The 16141-nt window shown below is 39.5% G+C and overlaps 1 protein-coding gene across 2 annotated transcripts; it reads left to right on the forward strand.

The window, feature by feature from the left end:
- Positions 1-413: 413 nt before the first annotated feature.
- Positions 414-15791, forward strand: LOC309809016 (nicotinamide N-methyltransferase). Of its 2 annotated transcripts, XM_082629677.1 has the most exons (3): positions 414-686; positions 1676-1883; positions 15321-15791. In XM_082629677.1, the coding sequence occupies exons 1-3, from the start codon at positions 533-535 to the stop codon at positions 15751-15753; spliced, it is 795 nt and encodes a 264-aa protein (XP_082485803.1). In that variant the 5' UTR covers positions 414-532; the 3' UTR covers positions 15754-15791. The 2 variants fall into 2 exon arrangements, with proteins under 2 accessions (XP_082485803.1, XP_082485804.1); XM_082629678.1 differs by lacking the exons at positions 414-686; positions 1676-1883 and adding an exon at positions 5252-11305.
- The last annotated feature ends 350 nt before the right edge of the window (positions 15792-16141 follow it).

Genomic DNA, 16141 nt, shown 5'->3' on the forward strand with positions numbered 1-16141 from the left:
GCACATTTCCTCTCCTCATTTTTCCCTTTTTTCTTTTTCTTTTCTTTTCTTTCTTAAGTTGTTTAAATTTAAACTATTATTTGTGAGTCTCTTTCCTGGGAGAATCACTGCAAGAAGAATGATGGTGCCATGGAAAGGTGACCCATCTGTCTGAACCTAGAGGTTCTTCTATGAGTTAAATAACTTCCCTGGTGAGCCCAGGTGAGTCTTCTTGTCTCTAGTCCCTTGCAGCTGAACTTCACCCCTTGGCCGAGCATTGCATACAGCTCATAGCCCTCCCCCTTCCCCTTCCCCCTTCTTTTAGGCTCCCTTCCTCAGGAATTTCATCACTTCCCAGAACTGCCAAAACATTTTTGGTATATTTCTCTCAGTTAGTGTTTAACTAAACATCTACCTTTAAGGGATGGGCTGAACTGATGGAAGAAATATTGATAGCCAGAGACTCAGGAAGACCATTTCTTCAGGGTGCCTCTCTGGCTCCTGGAGGGGAGAGAAGGAGAGCAGTGGACTGTTGGCACAGGAGTGAGACACAATGGAATCTGGCTTCACCTCCAAGGACACTTATCTGAGCCATTTTAACCCTCAGGCTTATCTAGAAAAATATTATAACTTTGGGTCCAGACACTCTGCAGAAAAACAGATTCTTAGGCATCTTCTGAAAAATCTTTTCAAGATATTTTGCCTAGGTAAGTTTGTCTGTTGTCTGTGTGTCTCCCCTCCAAATGTGAGTCATATAGAGAGAGTCTCAGGGCATGACTCTTTTGTGTCAAATCATTGTTATTTGACAGCCCTTTTGGCAGCACCCATTCATTTAACTAGGATAAAAACTAACATTGGGTTGGATATTTTACAGTTTACAAAGTGCTTTTATATCCATTATCTCCTTTGGCCCTGCAAGAGGGTAATCTAAAAACTGGAGTTCTGTCCTTGATTCTACATTGATTTGCTAGGTCACTAGCCAGACATTTCACTTAAGAAATGGAGATTCTAGGGACTTCCTTGATGGTCCAGTGGTTTAAGACTTTGCCTTCCAATGCAGGGGGTGCGGGTTTGATCCCTGATTGGGGAGCTAAGATCCCACATGTCTCATGACCAAAAAGCCAAAACATAAAACAGAAGCAATACTGTAACTAATTCAGTAAAGACTTTAAAAATGGTCCATATCAAAAAAAAATCTCAAAAAAAAAAAAAAAAGAAATGGAGATTCTAGTAATTATTCTATTCCTAACTCAAAGGAAGGTTGTGAATGTGCATGAGATAAAGACCTCCCATGAAGGGAGGATGCTTTTTGAAGAACTGGATGCTTTTTGGAGAAAGAGATTATAAAAACTCAATTTTTAAAAAATTTTAACTTTTTCTCAAAGCATTCCTTAATAGTTTTTACATTATCTGTGTGGCAGTCTTTCTGGATCGGGGGTCTGTACACCAGATGCAGATCTTTTTTTCCCTCCTCCTAGAGCTAAAAATATACCAGCTCCACCCTTGAATGGGGAATGGAAAGTAAAAAATGTTTTAAAAAGAGACATTGAGGGAAGAGGGGTGACTAGAGAGAAGGTGTGCCTTTGGGGCTCTCCTTGGGGCTCCCCAGCATAGTCCTGGCAAACAGAGTGCAAATCAGCTCTATCTGCCACCATATTATGCCTGACCCCCTTCCTCATTCCCTCCTCTAAACCAGATGGTGTGAAGGGAGACCTCCTGATCGACATTGGCTCTGGCCCCACCATCTATCAGCTCCTCTCTGCTTGTGAATCCTTCAAGGAGATCATTGCCACTGACTATACTGATCAGAACCTGCAGGAGCTGGAGAAGTGGCTGAAGAAGGAGCCAGGGGCCTTTGACTGGTCCCCAGTGGTGACCTATGTGTGTGAGCTTGAAGGGAACAGGTAGAGAAACTCGGGTCTTCTTCCTGGCTTTCTTAGGGTACCTGGGTGCCAGTTCATTTTTCAGAACCAAAAATTATCCTTAGAGTCCAAGTTGAAAAGCAAAGGAAACAGAGAGAGAGGGACCAAAGAGAAATCCAAATGGAGAAAGAGAGAGCTAGAGAGAGAGAACGAGAGTGAAGCGCACGCGTGTTGTGCGCACGCACACACGTGTGCGTGTGTGTGTGTGTGTGTGTGCACCAGAACTGCAGAAGACATAGCTGAAAAAACTGAAGACTTGGTTACCGAGACAAGATGAGAGGTCACAAAACCTTTCCAGGCCTGTGTATGGATGCAGTGTGCAGGCCAGATACTGTAGGACCTTGTTTTAGGAAAACTTCAAGTAAGAGGCCAGACCAGCTCCTCGCTAGAAGGTTTCAGGTAACGGCTTGCCGCCCTAGTGACACTCTGTTGCTAGCCATCCAAATGCATAGATCTCTGCTGTGAAAGTGGCTAATGCTGACACCACCAGATATAATAAAAATCTGACTAGGTTTTTAAACTGAGATCAGCAGCATAAATGAGTTATTTGAGAAGAATTTGTTACTCACCATCCATAAAATTAGGGTTTTATATATTGACAACTAATGATCAAAATCTTATAGTACCCTATCTATAAGTAAATTTAAGCAAACAAAGTTTGTTTAAATTACTAATTTCTCCCCATGCAAGAAATTGGCAATAGACTACCAGCCAGAGGTGAAGAGTCAAACACTTCACTTTGTTATTCCCTTGTCCTGATGTGCCTCCCATTCTACAGCCCAGCCGACCATCAGTGCCTGGAGCATCATGGCTTTGCTGCTATGAATATTGCCAAGACCCCAGAGACTCCTTTGTAAATGGCACAAAAAACCACTTTGGTGTCCTAGTGTTTAGCAGAGGAGGTCCCTTGTCTCCTAGAGCTCACATCAGGGAAGGCAGGCAAATGCCAAATCATTTAGGGCCTTCAAGGCCAAGTTAATGCTTGTGGACTTGAAGTGTAACAAGAAGACATCAGAGGTATAACTAGGAGAGTGATGTGACCCAATTTACATTTACAAAGATCTCTCTGGCTATTGTGTAGAGAATGGATTGGAGTTTTAGAGAACAAGAGATGCAGAAGGGAGAGATGATGGTGGTTTGGACTAGGTGATGGAGAGAGACAGAAGATTTTAAGATGAATTTTTGAGAGAGGAATGAATAAGAGTTGGTACTGATTGGTTAGTGGGAATGAGGAAAGGGGAGTATCAAGGATGACTCCCATGTTACTGAACTCGAACAACAGGGGGATTGAGGTACCATTCCTGAATCCCAAGTATAAATATGAAATCATGTGGTCTCAACATGTCCCTCAGGAGTATGCCTACCTCCATGTTCTTCTGGAGTGATTGATGGTCAATTCATTTTTCTATACTTGCACTTATATTTGATTCCCATCTATTTACCAACTGTTGTTTATTCCTGAGTCAACTTCTCTTCTGAAAATTTCTCTAAAGTCTGCTTCTATTTCTTTAACCCTCCCATTTTCTTTTAAAGGTCTGCTGACTTTAGCTTATTAGGAGTATTCTAAACTGTATATTCATTTTCTTACATACTGTTGCTACATTGTCTTATTAGTAGTAAATGTGGATTGTCAAATATAAGTTATCAAGATGACTCTTTCGTGGTACAATTCCTTATAGTACAGAAGTATGAATAAGCTAGAAGTTTTACCTTGTGTTCCCAGTTAACCTTTTTGGTGTCATGTGGAGTCACTAAACTTCCACTGGGTTTTGTTGGTCTTTTATTCCCTTTACCAGGGATAGTAAGTATTGAAATCAGATAGTTTGAGTCCTCCACCTTTGTTCTTTGCAAGATATTTTGGCAAATTTAGTGCCATTACTTTTAGAATAAACTTGTAAATTTCTTCAAAAAAAGTTTACTGAGATTTTATTGTAATTTCTTTGAATTTACAAATCAATTTAGGAGAATGGATATATTGCATCTTCAGTCCATGAGCATGGTTTATCTCTATATTTAGTTAGGACTTCAGTTTCTCTCATATCTCATATTTTGCATATATTTTGTTAAAATGTCCCTGTGTTTCATGTTTTTTAATGCTACTGTTGATTGTATCTTTTAAATTTCATTTCTATTTCATTTTATTAGTTTCATTTGCTAGTATATAGATGTGCAATTGATTTTTTTGTATATTAGATCTTACTGACTTCACTAATTTCATATTTTATTTTATTTTTTATATTGAATTATAGTTGATTTACAATACTTGTGTTGGTTTCAGATGTACAGCAAAGTGATTCATTTAACATATATATGTATATATCTATATTCTTTTTTCTATTCTTTTCCATTATAGTTTATTACAAAATATTGCACTAATTAATTTTAATCATTTTTGGTAGATTCCATAGTATTTTCTATGTACATTCTTATATGATCTATAAATAAAAATACTTTTACTTCTTCTATTTCAACTTTATGCCTTTATTTATTTTTTATGCCCTATTACATTGACTAGGACCACCAAAACAATGTTGAACAAAAATGATAAGAACAGACATTTGTGCCTTTTTCCATATCTTAGGAAAAAATGTTCAATGATTCATCATTAAGAATGACATTATTTATAGGTTTTTCATAGAAATTCTTTATCAGACTAAGTTCCCTTGTATTTCTAGTTTCTTGGGGGGTTTTAATCAAATGTTAAAATTTGTCAAAAAATTTTTTTGTATTTACTGAGATGGTCATGTGATGTTCCTCCATATTCTGAGAACTTGAATTATGTTGGATGATTTTTGGTATTTAAACCAAACTGGCATAAACTCCTTGGTCATGAAGTAGTAATCTTTTTATGTATTACTGGATGTGATTTGCCAATATTTTGTTAAGGATTTTTGCATCTATATTTATGAGGGATATTGAGCTATAAATTTATTTTCTTGTTATATACTTGGCAGATTTTGATAGCAGCATGATGCTAATTCATATAATAATTTGGAAGTGTTTCTTCCTCCCCTATTTTTTGAAGGAGTTTGTATTATTTCTTCCTTAAATGATTGATAGAATTCATCAGTGAAGCTATCTGAACCTGAAGGTTTCTTCCTGTGTGAGGAGGTTTTTTATTAAGAAGAGTATTCCTTTAATGACTATTTGGATTGTCTATTTCTTCTTTTGTCTGTTTTGATAAGTACTATTTTTCAAGGAATTTGTCCTTTACATCTTGGTTGTCAACTTTATTGTCATAAAGTTTTTTTACAATATTCCTTTATTACTCTTTTAATGTCTGTAGGATCTTTGGTGATTGTCCCTCTTTCATTCTTAAAATTGGCAATTTGTCTTTTTCTTTTAATCTTGATTGATCTTGTTAGAGATTGATATTATTATTAATCTTTTCAAAGAACCAGCTTTTGGCTTTGTTGATTTTCTCAGTTGTCCATTGTGTATTCCATTGATTTCTGCTCCAATTTTTCTTATTTTCTGTCTTCCACTTACTTTAGTTTTAATATGCTCTTCTTTTTCTAGCTTCTTGAGATAGAAGCTTAGGTCATTTATTCTCACACTTTCCTTCAGCACTCTTTTAGCTGCATCCCATGATTTTTGTGTGTCATATTTTTGTTATTATCCAATTCGGCATATATTCTAATTTTCTTTGTGATTTCTTCTTTGACCATGAATTACTTGTAATTGTGTTGCCTAATTTCCAAAATTGTTGGGATTTTTTTTCTAGATATTGTTACTGGTTTGCAATTAAATTTCATTGTAGTCAGAGTTTCATTTTGTGACCCAGCATATGATCTATTTGGTGAACATTCTATGTGCTCTACATTGAAAAGAATGTATATTGTCCAGTTGTTGGTGTCATTTCTATAAATATTAATTCAGTCAGGTAGATTGACAATATTGTTCAAACTCTCTACATGATTTTTTGTTTAGTTATTCTATCAATTACTGGGAGAGAGAGATGTTAAAAATCTCAAATTATGATTGTGGATTCATCTCTTGCTCCTCATAGTTCTGTCAACATTTGCTTCATGCATTTTGAAGCTTTGTTATTAGCAGCATACACTTTTAGGGTTGTTATGTCTTCTTGATGAATTGATTATTTTATCATTATATCTCCCTTTACCTCCAGTAATACATTTTGTTTTGAAGTTGACTTTGATATTAATATGGCCACACCAGCCTTCTTATTCTTGGTGATGGCATAAGGTGGTAGGGGCCTCTAAGATGGTCCCCACTAATCTTCACTTCATGTATTCATGCTCTTGCTTAATTCTCTCCCTATGAATGTCCATTGGATTGAATGACTGGCTTCTAACAAATATGGTGCTGTAGAGTGATGGGACATCAATTCTGAGATTAGGATACAAAGAGACTACAGCTTCCCTATTGGGTGCTCTCTCTTACACTCACTCACTTGTCCTAAGGAGTGAGTTTGGAAGCAAATTTACCCTCAGGTGGGCCTTCAGATGACACTGGACAACTCTGAGAGTGGCCAACACTGCAGTCTTATGAGGGACCTTGCACCAGAGACACTCAGCTAATCTGTACCCAAGTATCTGACCTGCAGAAACTGTGAGATGAATGTTTGTCATTTTAAATTGCTAAGTTTGGAGGTAATTTATTATGTAACAATAGATAAATAATATACATGGTCTAGCTTTTTCTACCCTTTTGTTTTCAACCTGTCCGTGTTTTTATATTTAAAATGACTTTTTTTCAAATAACATGTAGTAGGTCTTGCTTTTCAATCCAACCTGACAATTTCTAACTTTTAACTGGATCGTTTACTCAATTTACGTTTAATGTAATTAGTGATATTGTATGGCTGAGTCTAAATCTACCATCTTGGTATATATTTTCTATTTGTCCCATCGGTTTGGTGTTCATTTGTACCTTTGTCCTGCTTCTTGTTGGTAAATGAAATAATTTTTGTTTTTCCATTTATATAGTATAATTATACACATTTTTAGTATGGCTTTATCTCCTCTATTAACTTTTATCTCCTCTGTTGACCTCTTTTGTGTTTTGTATGTGTGTATGTGTGCGTGTGCACATGATTTTTCTAGAAATTACATAATATATTTGCAACATCTCATGAACAATGTAAGATATTACAACAGTGTAATTCCTTTAACCCACTCTCCTGCCCCTTATACACTTGTTGTCATATATTTATTCTTTATAAACTATAACACTATAATACACTGTTATAATTCTTACTTTAAGCAGTCAGTAGTGCTTTTATTTGCTTTATTGTTTTATTTTTAATTTTGGTTAAGAAAACACACATCATAAAATTTATCACCTTAATTCTTTAAGTGTACAGTTTTGTAGTTTTAAGTATATTCACATCAGTCAGTAGTATTTTCAATAAATATATATAAAGTCTTCTGTGTTTATCCACAAATCTGTCCTGTCTAGTATTCTTCACTCCTTTCTGCAGATCTAGGCTTCTATCTGACATCATTTCCCTTCACCTGGAGAACTTCTTTTAGTGTTTTTGTATAATGTATTTCTGCTGGAGACAAATTCTCTCAACTTATCAATATCAGGTAAGAATCAATAATTCTTTTCTTCCTCGTAATATGAGGAATTTAACAATTTTTGACACCCAAAGTCCTTCTGGCATCTTCCTTCCCAGTGTTTATTGTTAAACTTTGAGATTTTAAATCCAAATATTGTAATTTAAAATATTATTTTTATATTTTCTTTGAACATCATATGCTTTTAGTTTGTAATCATATTTACAATTATGTGGATGTATTTTATGCTCATTTTATATGATTTTTTTAGTTGTTGAGTTTTTAATTCCGATTCATGTCATAGTCAACTGAATAGGTCTTTGGACCTTTTTCAAGAAGAACACAAAAGTGACATATTTTCTATGCCCATGAATATTGGGAAGGTATTTTTGGTGCCATTACTCATGAGCAACATTGTAAAATTGTTTAATATTGCTTAAACATTGCTCCATGTTTTTCCCCCGCATTAAGTAAGAAATCAAGAGAGGCTATTTTCACATGCCATTTGAAACCTGTAAACCCCTTACTTAGAATTTTATGCTGGCTAGAGCCTTCAAACTTCAGATATGTTCTTCAAGATGACAGTAATTTCAAACTTTTTAAATGGGCTATGTGGTTTCACAGAATGAACTTGACATTAACTAGAAGAAAACTGTAGTGATGAGGATTTAGACAATATTCAAAATTATTAAATAAGGAATTCCCAGGACTTATAGACTATCAGGAAAAGTTTATCAAAAAGTTCTTAGTCATTGTCAGACAGCACATCTTTCCAAGGTCCAAATCATGCGTCAAGAGGCTTTTAGAACTTTGTTCTCAATTTCCCAAGCTATCACAAGCCTTTCCATCTTATTCAGAAATGAACCCTTAACGTCTAGCGGGATACTGAAAGCATTACTTATCTTAAGCGAGAATTGTCAGCTCGTAACAATTGCTCCTGAGACACTGTCCCTTCCCAATCACTCTGTCAGACTAAGGAACTGTATTTTTGGTGGTAAAATTCTGCATTCTCACCCTTATCCTTCTGCTAGATCCTGTGGCTTCAACTGTTTTGAGAATGATAGTGATCCCATTCAACTAATGTCTTTCTTGCATCTTCAAGTTCCTCTATCAACCAATAACCTATTTCCCCTGAGATTATTTCTTCTTTATCTGAAGCTATTTCTTATGCTGACTGCTTCCAAAGACAATTTGAGCTGTCTCCTGTTCCTCCTGTTCCTCTGGAGTGTGACTCAGACGTTTAGATACCACTCATTTTTACAATTATCCGAAAAGTTGTAAGACACTGGTACCAAATTCTTGTCTCACACTATACATATTCATCAAGTGAGCAAGTCAAATACTAAGATATAACTAACTACTCAAGAACAAACCAAGGAAAATGAGTGTCACCTTAAGAAATCCTAGAAACAGCATTAATTTACCTCTGGCACCTGGAACCTGGAACACGTTGCCTTGTGGTCCACAGATGAGCAGCTTCCATATCACCTGGGAACTTATTAGGAATGCAGACTCTCAGGCCTACTTACTGAATCAGAATCTGCATTTTAACAAGATCTGCAGGGGACTGTATGCATTTTACAGTTTGTGAAGCACTGGTGTTTGGAACGGAGCTCCCCAGTGGGTATGTCAGGATACGCTGGTGGGGATGTGTTAGAGGTGTGCTCTGCAGGTTCTCCTCAGCCCTCAGCCCTTGGGGCAGCCGGGAGGGGTTTGGGGAGGTTGGAGCCCCTCCTGGTTGCCTCTACAGACAGCAGCTCCTCCACTTACCTCCATGTACCTGACAGGAGAAAGCTTGAGCACCTGTAGAGGTGGTGGTTCTCTGAAATAAATACTTTCCATACAAAGATTTTCATATCTATTGAAAAAGATGTTTGTCTAGGGCCCTCAATAGACATACCTGTGCCAAATTTGTTCTGTGAACTAGTGAACTGCCTCTATCCCAAAGCATCTCTTTATTCCCAAGTCTTGTAAAAGATTGATATTCTTTCTCAAGCTCGCAATCTTGGTGGTTATGATGATTGTTTCAGGGATGACTAGGAAAAGCTTCTGCCTTTTACAAGGATGACTTTCTCTTGAACACGGGCTCTCACTGCATTATCTCTTGGGGGAAATTAACAGGACAGGTTGAAAAACCTTCAACTGTCCATTTCTTCAAATGGTAAATATATCTATTCCTGTGTGTCAAAGCATCTCAAACTGAATGTGCCCAAAATAGAGTTATGATCTTCCCCAAATCTGCTTTATTTCTGGTATTCTTATCTCCTTGAATGGCACCATAATATAATTAATTGGAGAAGCCAGAAACCTGGAAGTCAGTCTTGTCATCTCCCTGTCAGTCATGTTTCATGACCAGCAGCAAGTTCTGTCCACTTCACTTCCTGAGTTCCTCTTAAACCAGTATATTTCTTCCAGTATTTTCCATGCAAGCTGTTTTCTTGGTCCAAGCTACCAACCTCTCCTTCCTAAATGTCCTCCCACCTCCATTCTTGTCCCAAATTGATTGCCTCAAAGTATAAATCTGATCATATCACTCCTTTCCTTAGCACCCCCTTAATATCTCCCCATGGCTTTTAGGATAAAAAGCAAAATTCTTAACATGGTCCACGAAGCCCTGTCTAGTCTGGCACCTGCCTTGTGGTCCCCAGACTAGCAACTTCCATGTCAACTAGTGGGAGCTTACCTTTTTGCCTCCCGTTCTGCCATGCCCTGCTTTGTTTTCTGAGGTTCAGCCACACTGGCATTCTCCTCTCCATGTTTCTTCCCACCAAAGGGCCTTTGCTCTGGCTATTTCCTCTTACTGGAGTATCCTCCTCCCTCCCTACTCTCTTTGGTCCAGTTCACTCCTACTTATTTATCCTCTGTTTCTCTGCTCACCTGACGCCTTTCTGGAGGAGCTTTCCCTGATGCTTCTACACTGAGTCAAGCTCCCAGTATTCTTCTCTTAGTGCCATGTGCCCCTCCTGCCTGGCATTCATCACAGCTTTAATGTTTCAGTTTTGTGGATGATCGTTGGATTATGTCTTCCTCCCACACCAGACTGTAATCTCCATGAGGATAGGATTTGTTTCTCATTGACTCACCTTAGGTCCCCACTGCCCGGTGCTCTTCCTGGCGCACAATAGAAGGTCAAAAAACATTTATAAAAGAAGTGACTGCATGAATTTTGCTTTCCAGACGCTGCCTCCTAGCGTCACTCAGCTGTGGCCTGTATGGAAGGTTCACCAGTGATGAGTCCTTTTGCTCTTACAATTCTCACGTTGACAACCAAGCTTATTCAGCTTTTCATTTCCTTTACACGTCTTGATAGTTTTGCTGGAACCTCTGGGGATGGGGCTTGGGGAGGTAGGTGTAATGGAAAAAAGCTTGTCCAGGGGATTCTGATTCACCCCCCCCCCGCCCCCTGCCTTGCAGCATCAGAGCAGGAAGATCCTGCTTTAAATCTCAGGATAACTACCTAGGTTCTGGAAAGACAATCTTACGAAGTGTTCTTCCCAGGAGTCCCATTCTATCCTTTCCTCCCCCTCTCCCTCCCCAGTTCCTTCAGGCTTTTATAGACAGCATATTTATAGAGGATGTGGTTCCTTTTTTTCTTTTTTCTTTGGCATATTGATTCCTTTGAAAGGCTAGATCTTTAGAGCTAGAGAAACGGCCACACAGTGGTTAGCTTTCTGTAAAACTGCATAACATTTTTCTGGTGTGTATTTATTCCCTACCCCTTGAGCTAAACATGAAGCTGAGTGGTAATTGCCTGTGTCTCCAGGCGAGTCCATTTCGTTGCAGGTGTATCACAGGTCCTGAGGAGCCCTGAGGTGTAATCTTTACACTGCTGCCTTGGCAACTGAGTTCACCAATGTTTGTAGTGCATCCGAAGACAAGCAGGTATCCACAACAGTGGGTGTTTCTAACAAATTTCCCTCTCAAATTGGCACCTTCTCTGCCAGCTTTCCAGACTTCACAGTGTGTCTCACAGTTTGGGAACAATTTCCATCATCATCTAACTGGCAAGTACTAGTTCTGTGGCAACTTGTGTTTTTAAAATAGCTTCGTACACAGTAGGGCCCAGAGGTCCAACCGGCCTCTGACGTAGTCACTTAAATACACATTACCGTAATGTTCCCAAGAGACAGCATCATCTTCGGACACGTTCAAAAGAACACTAACTACATTGTCACTTGTTTAGCTTTTTGTATACACTTAAGTTATCCATAGGAGAAGATAGGTTATTTGAATTTTTTCTATTCTAGATTAATTTACCTCTTCAAAGCCATGTTTCACACAGACTTTCATAATGTTGAATTATTATTTTTTATTCCTAAAATGATCTGTCAAATTATGCATGTTGTCAGGCGGGGTGGAAGCTTTGTAACTAATTTCCCTATTTTTAGAAAGACTAACCCTCCCGGTTTGTCCAGGACTGAGATGGGTTCCCAGGACATAGGATTTTCAGTGCAAAACCCAGAAAAGTCCAGACCACTGGGACAAATTTGTCACCCTACTACCATTTCTACCCCAAGAAGGGGAACAGGTAGACCCAGTCAAAAGAAATTATCATTCCCTGTATCTCCCAGTTTATTGGTCGGTAGGAATTCCCTGAAAGTAATATCTTGCAAAGCTTTTTTTTTCTCTCTCTTTTTTTGTTTTTAATATTTTGGTTGGCATTTTTTTAAAAAAATATTTATTTATTTATTGGCTGCACTGGGTCTTCTTTGCTGCGAGCGGGCTTTCTCTAATTGTGGCGAGCAGGGGCTACTCTTTGTTGCAGTGTGCGGGCTTCTCATTGCAGTGGCTTCACTTGTTACAGAGCACCGGCTCTAGGCGCGTGGACTTCAGTAGTTGTGGCTCACAGACTCTAGAGCGCAGGCTCAGTAGTTGTGATGCGCAGGCTCAGTAGTTGTGGCATGTGGACTCTAGAGCACAGGCTCAGTAGTTGTGGTGTACGAGCTTAGTTTCTTCACGGCATGTGGGATCTTCCCGGATCAGGGATCAAACCCGTGTCCCCTGCATTGGCAGGCGGATTCTTAACCACTGCACCAGCGGGGAAGTCCTCTCTCTCTCTCTTTTAATAGAACAGCTTTATTGAGATAAAATTCACATAACATATGATTCACCCACGTAAAGGGTGCCATTCAGTAGTTCTTAGTATGTTCACAGAATTGTGTGATCCTCAGCACGATTTTAGAGCATTTCATAACTCCCCAAAGAAACCCTATACCCATAAGCAGTCATTCTCATTTCCCCCAGTCCTCTCAGCCCCTAGCAACCACTGGTCTGTTTTTGGTCTCTACAGATTTGTCTTTTCTAGATATTTCATATAAATGGAATCATACAATATGTGGCCTTTTGTGTCTGACTTCTGTCACTGAGCATCATGTTTTCAAGGTTCTTCCATGTTGTAGCCTGTGTCAATTGTTCATTCCTTTTTATTACTGAATAATATTTCATTGTATGGATAGACCACATTTTATTTATCTATTCATAATTTGTTGGACATTTGGGTTGTTTCCATCTTTTGGCTATTATGAATAATGCTGCTATAAATACTCATGGACAAGTTTTTGTGTGGACATGTTTTCATTTCTCTTGGGTATAATCCTATGATTAGAATTCCTGGGTCATAGAGTCTGCCATACAGAGTGAAGTAAATCAGAAAGAGAAAAACAAATACTGTATGCTAACACATATATATGGAATCTAAGTAAAAAAATGGTTATGAAGAACCTAGGAGTAAGACAGGAATAAAGACACAGACGTAGAGAATGGACTTGAGGACAGGGGGAGGGGGAAGGTTAAGCTGGGACGAAGTGAGAGAGTGGCATGGACATATATACACTACCAGCTGTAAAATAGATAGCTAGTGGGAAGCAGCCGCATAGCACAGGGAGATCAGCTGGGTGCTTTGTGACCACCTAGAGGGGTGGGATAGGGAGGGTGGGAGGGAGACTCAAGAGGGAGGAGATATGGGGATATATGTGTATGTATAGCTGATTCACTTTGTTATAAAGCAGAAACTAACACACCATTGTAAAGCAATTATACACCAATAAAGATGTTAAAAAAAAAAAACAGGGCTTCCCTGGTGGCGCGGTGGTTGGGAGTCCGCCTGCCGATGCAGGGGACACAGGTTCGTGCCCCAGTCCGGGAAGATCCCACATGCCACGGAGCGGCTGGGCCCATGAGCCATGACCACTGAGCCTGCGCATCCGGAGCCTGTGCTCCGCAACGGGAGAGGCCACAACAGTGAGAGAGGCCCGTGTACCACAAAAAACAAACAGACAAACAGAATTCCTGGGTCATGTTAAATCTCTATGTTAAAACTTTTTTTTTGGTGGGGGGGAAATTCCAGACTGTTTTCCAAAGTACCTGGACCATTTTATCATCTCACCAGCAGTGTATGTAGATTCCAGTTTCTCCACGTCCTTGCCAACACTTACTTATTATCTGTCTTTTTTATTATAATCATCCTAGTTGGTGCGAAGTGGTATCTCATGGTTTGATTTTCATTTCTCTGATGTCAGCGATATTGAGCATCTTTTCATATGCTTATTAAGCTTCTTAAATGGAAAATTATAGCACAATTAAAGGATGTTTGTAAATAACTGATTATACACACTAGGCTTAAGATTTTAACTAAGTATTTAAATAGGATGCCCACAGCTAATTGCTATTATCTCAAATCTTTCTACCTGGAGGTAAATCTGCAAGTTTTCTTTAAACCATCAACTTTTCCTCATGACCAGAAATGGTCCCAGTATCAATCTCTCTCATTTGCTCTGATGTTGGGTCATCCTCTGTTCTCTCTATCAAGCATCGTTGCCTGAGTGGCTGTCTTCTTCTGGAGCCAGTGACTGTGTGTTCCTTGCACATAAGCCTGGATTTGCAACCCTGGTGCTTTGTTGATTAACTTCCTCAAAGTGTTGGATACTCAATCATCACTCATACTATTTGGACTCAGTGGCTTTCTGGGCACTTTATACACTCAGCAATTCCTTTCTTTGTCTTACCTCTCTGATTTTCTGCTACTTCTTTTCCTTTGTCTGTTCCCTTTCTCCAGTTTCTCTTGCTCACTCTATGTGTTTATTTAATTTCATTTATTGGTTAGTTTGTTCCTTTACTCCTCCACTAATAAATTCCAAAAGGATCTGAGGCACTGGATTCCATCTCCTGCCCTTGCCTTTTCTCCTTCTGTCATTAACGAATTTTCTCTCAAGAAACCCCATTGATTTGGCAGAAAAGGATAGGATTCCTAGCAAGGCTACCAAGAAAACTGTCTCCATCAGGAGACATACTCCCTATCTGCAATATCTTCTGGAGCCTGAGAATGGAAACAAGGAGTTTTCATCTTTCTAGAAAGGCCCTGGCCACGGCTGTGTGACATGATCAACAGTTTCTATGAATGTCTATGGATGACCTCCTATTGATCTGAAGCTACTACAAAGATACCATTTCTACATTTAAACCCATTATTGCTTGATATATGTGGCCAAACAGTCACTACCTTACAGTTTGGCAGAGGGAACAAGGGTAATAATAATAATAATAATAATAATAATAATAATAATAATAACAGCAATAATAAATGATCTAGGCACTATTCTAAGCAGTAGAAGAAGAATTTCAAGGGGGCAGTCCACTGTAGAAGCACGCAACTAGGTATTTTTATTATCATTTCCATATTATTATTTACTTTGTAAAAAGATTTAACCCAGCACAAGGTAATATGACCACATTCAGATACCAAAATGGTCCCTCATTTCTCTTTATCTGTTTTTACAACAGGGATGGCCCTAAGGTTATAACCTTTGGGACAACACTGCCATTTTCATTCCTGACCTAAGAGATCTGGGGTTCCCATGAGTGGGGTAGCCAGTGATCTTTGTTGGTTTGTGTGTTTCAGAGTCAAGAGGCCAGAGAAGGAGGAGAAGTTGAGGCGGGCGATCAAGCAGGTCCTGAAGTGTGACGTGACTCAGAGCTGGCCGCTGGGGGCTGTCCCACTGCCCCCGGCCGATTGCCTGCTCAGCACGCTGTGCCTGGACGCCGCCTGCCCGGACCTCCCTGCCTACCGCACGGCCCTCAGGAACCTCGGCAGCCTGCTGAAGCCGGGGGGCTTCCTGGTGCTCGTGGATGCTCTGAAGAGCAGCTACTACATGATCGGCGAGCAGAAGTTCTCCAGCCTCTGCCTGGGCCGGGAGGCAGTGGAGGCTGCCGTGAGGGAGGCCGGCTACGCTATTGAACAGTTTGAAGTGATTTCCCAAAGTTATTCTTCCAACATGGCCAACAATGAAGGGCTTTTCTGCCTGGTGGGGCGGAAGCTGAGCACATCTGTATGATACCTTGGGATCGCCATTAAAGCAATTCCTCTGGCTTACCCAGTTGACTTCAATCCTTGGTTCTAACTGCCATGGTCATTGTACTGGGTAGAGGCTAATGGCTGGGGCCGAATGGTTCATCTAGGGCAGGGTTGGAGTGGTCAGTCTGCCTAGAGCCATTGGTTGACCACCTACTCTGTGCTCCCCATGTGTGCTGGTGTTATGAGGACTCCAACATGACAAATGGGCATGTCTAGTCTTCCCTGCCTATGATTACAAAAGAATACCTCATTTTCCTTGAATATCCCAGTTATGATGGCTTAAGCCCACACATGCCTATAGAGAAGTGTCTGCGGTTATTCACTCCTCATTTCCTGGGGGCCCTGATGCCTTCTTCTCTCCCAGAAAC

Source organism: Mesoplodon mirus (genome assembly GCF_964341445.2).
Source record: "Mesoplodon mirus genome assembly, chromosome: 7".
NCBI lineage: Eukaryota > Metazoa > Chordata > Mammalia > Artiodactyla > Ziphiidae > Mesoplodon > Mesoplodon mirus.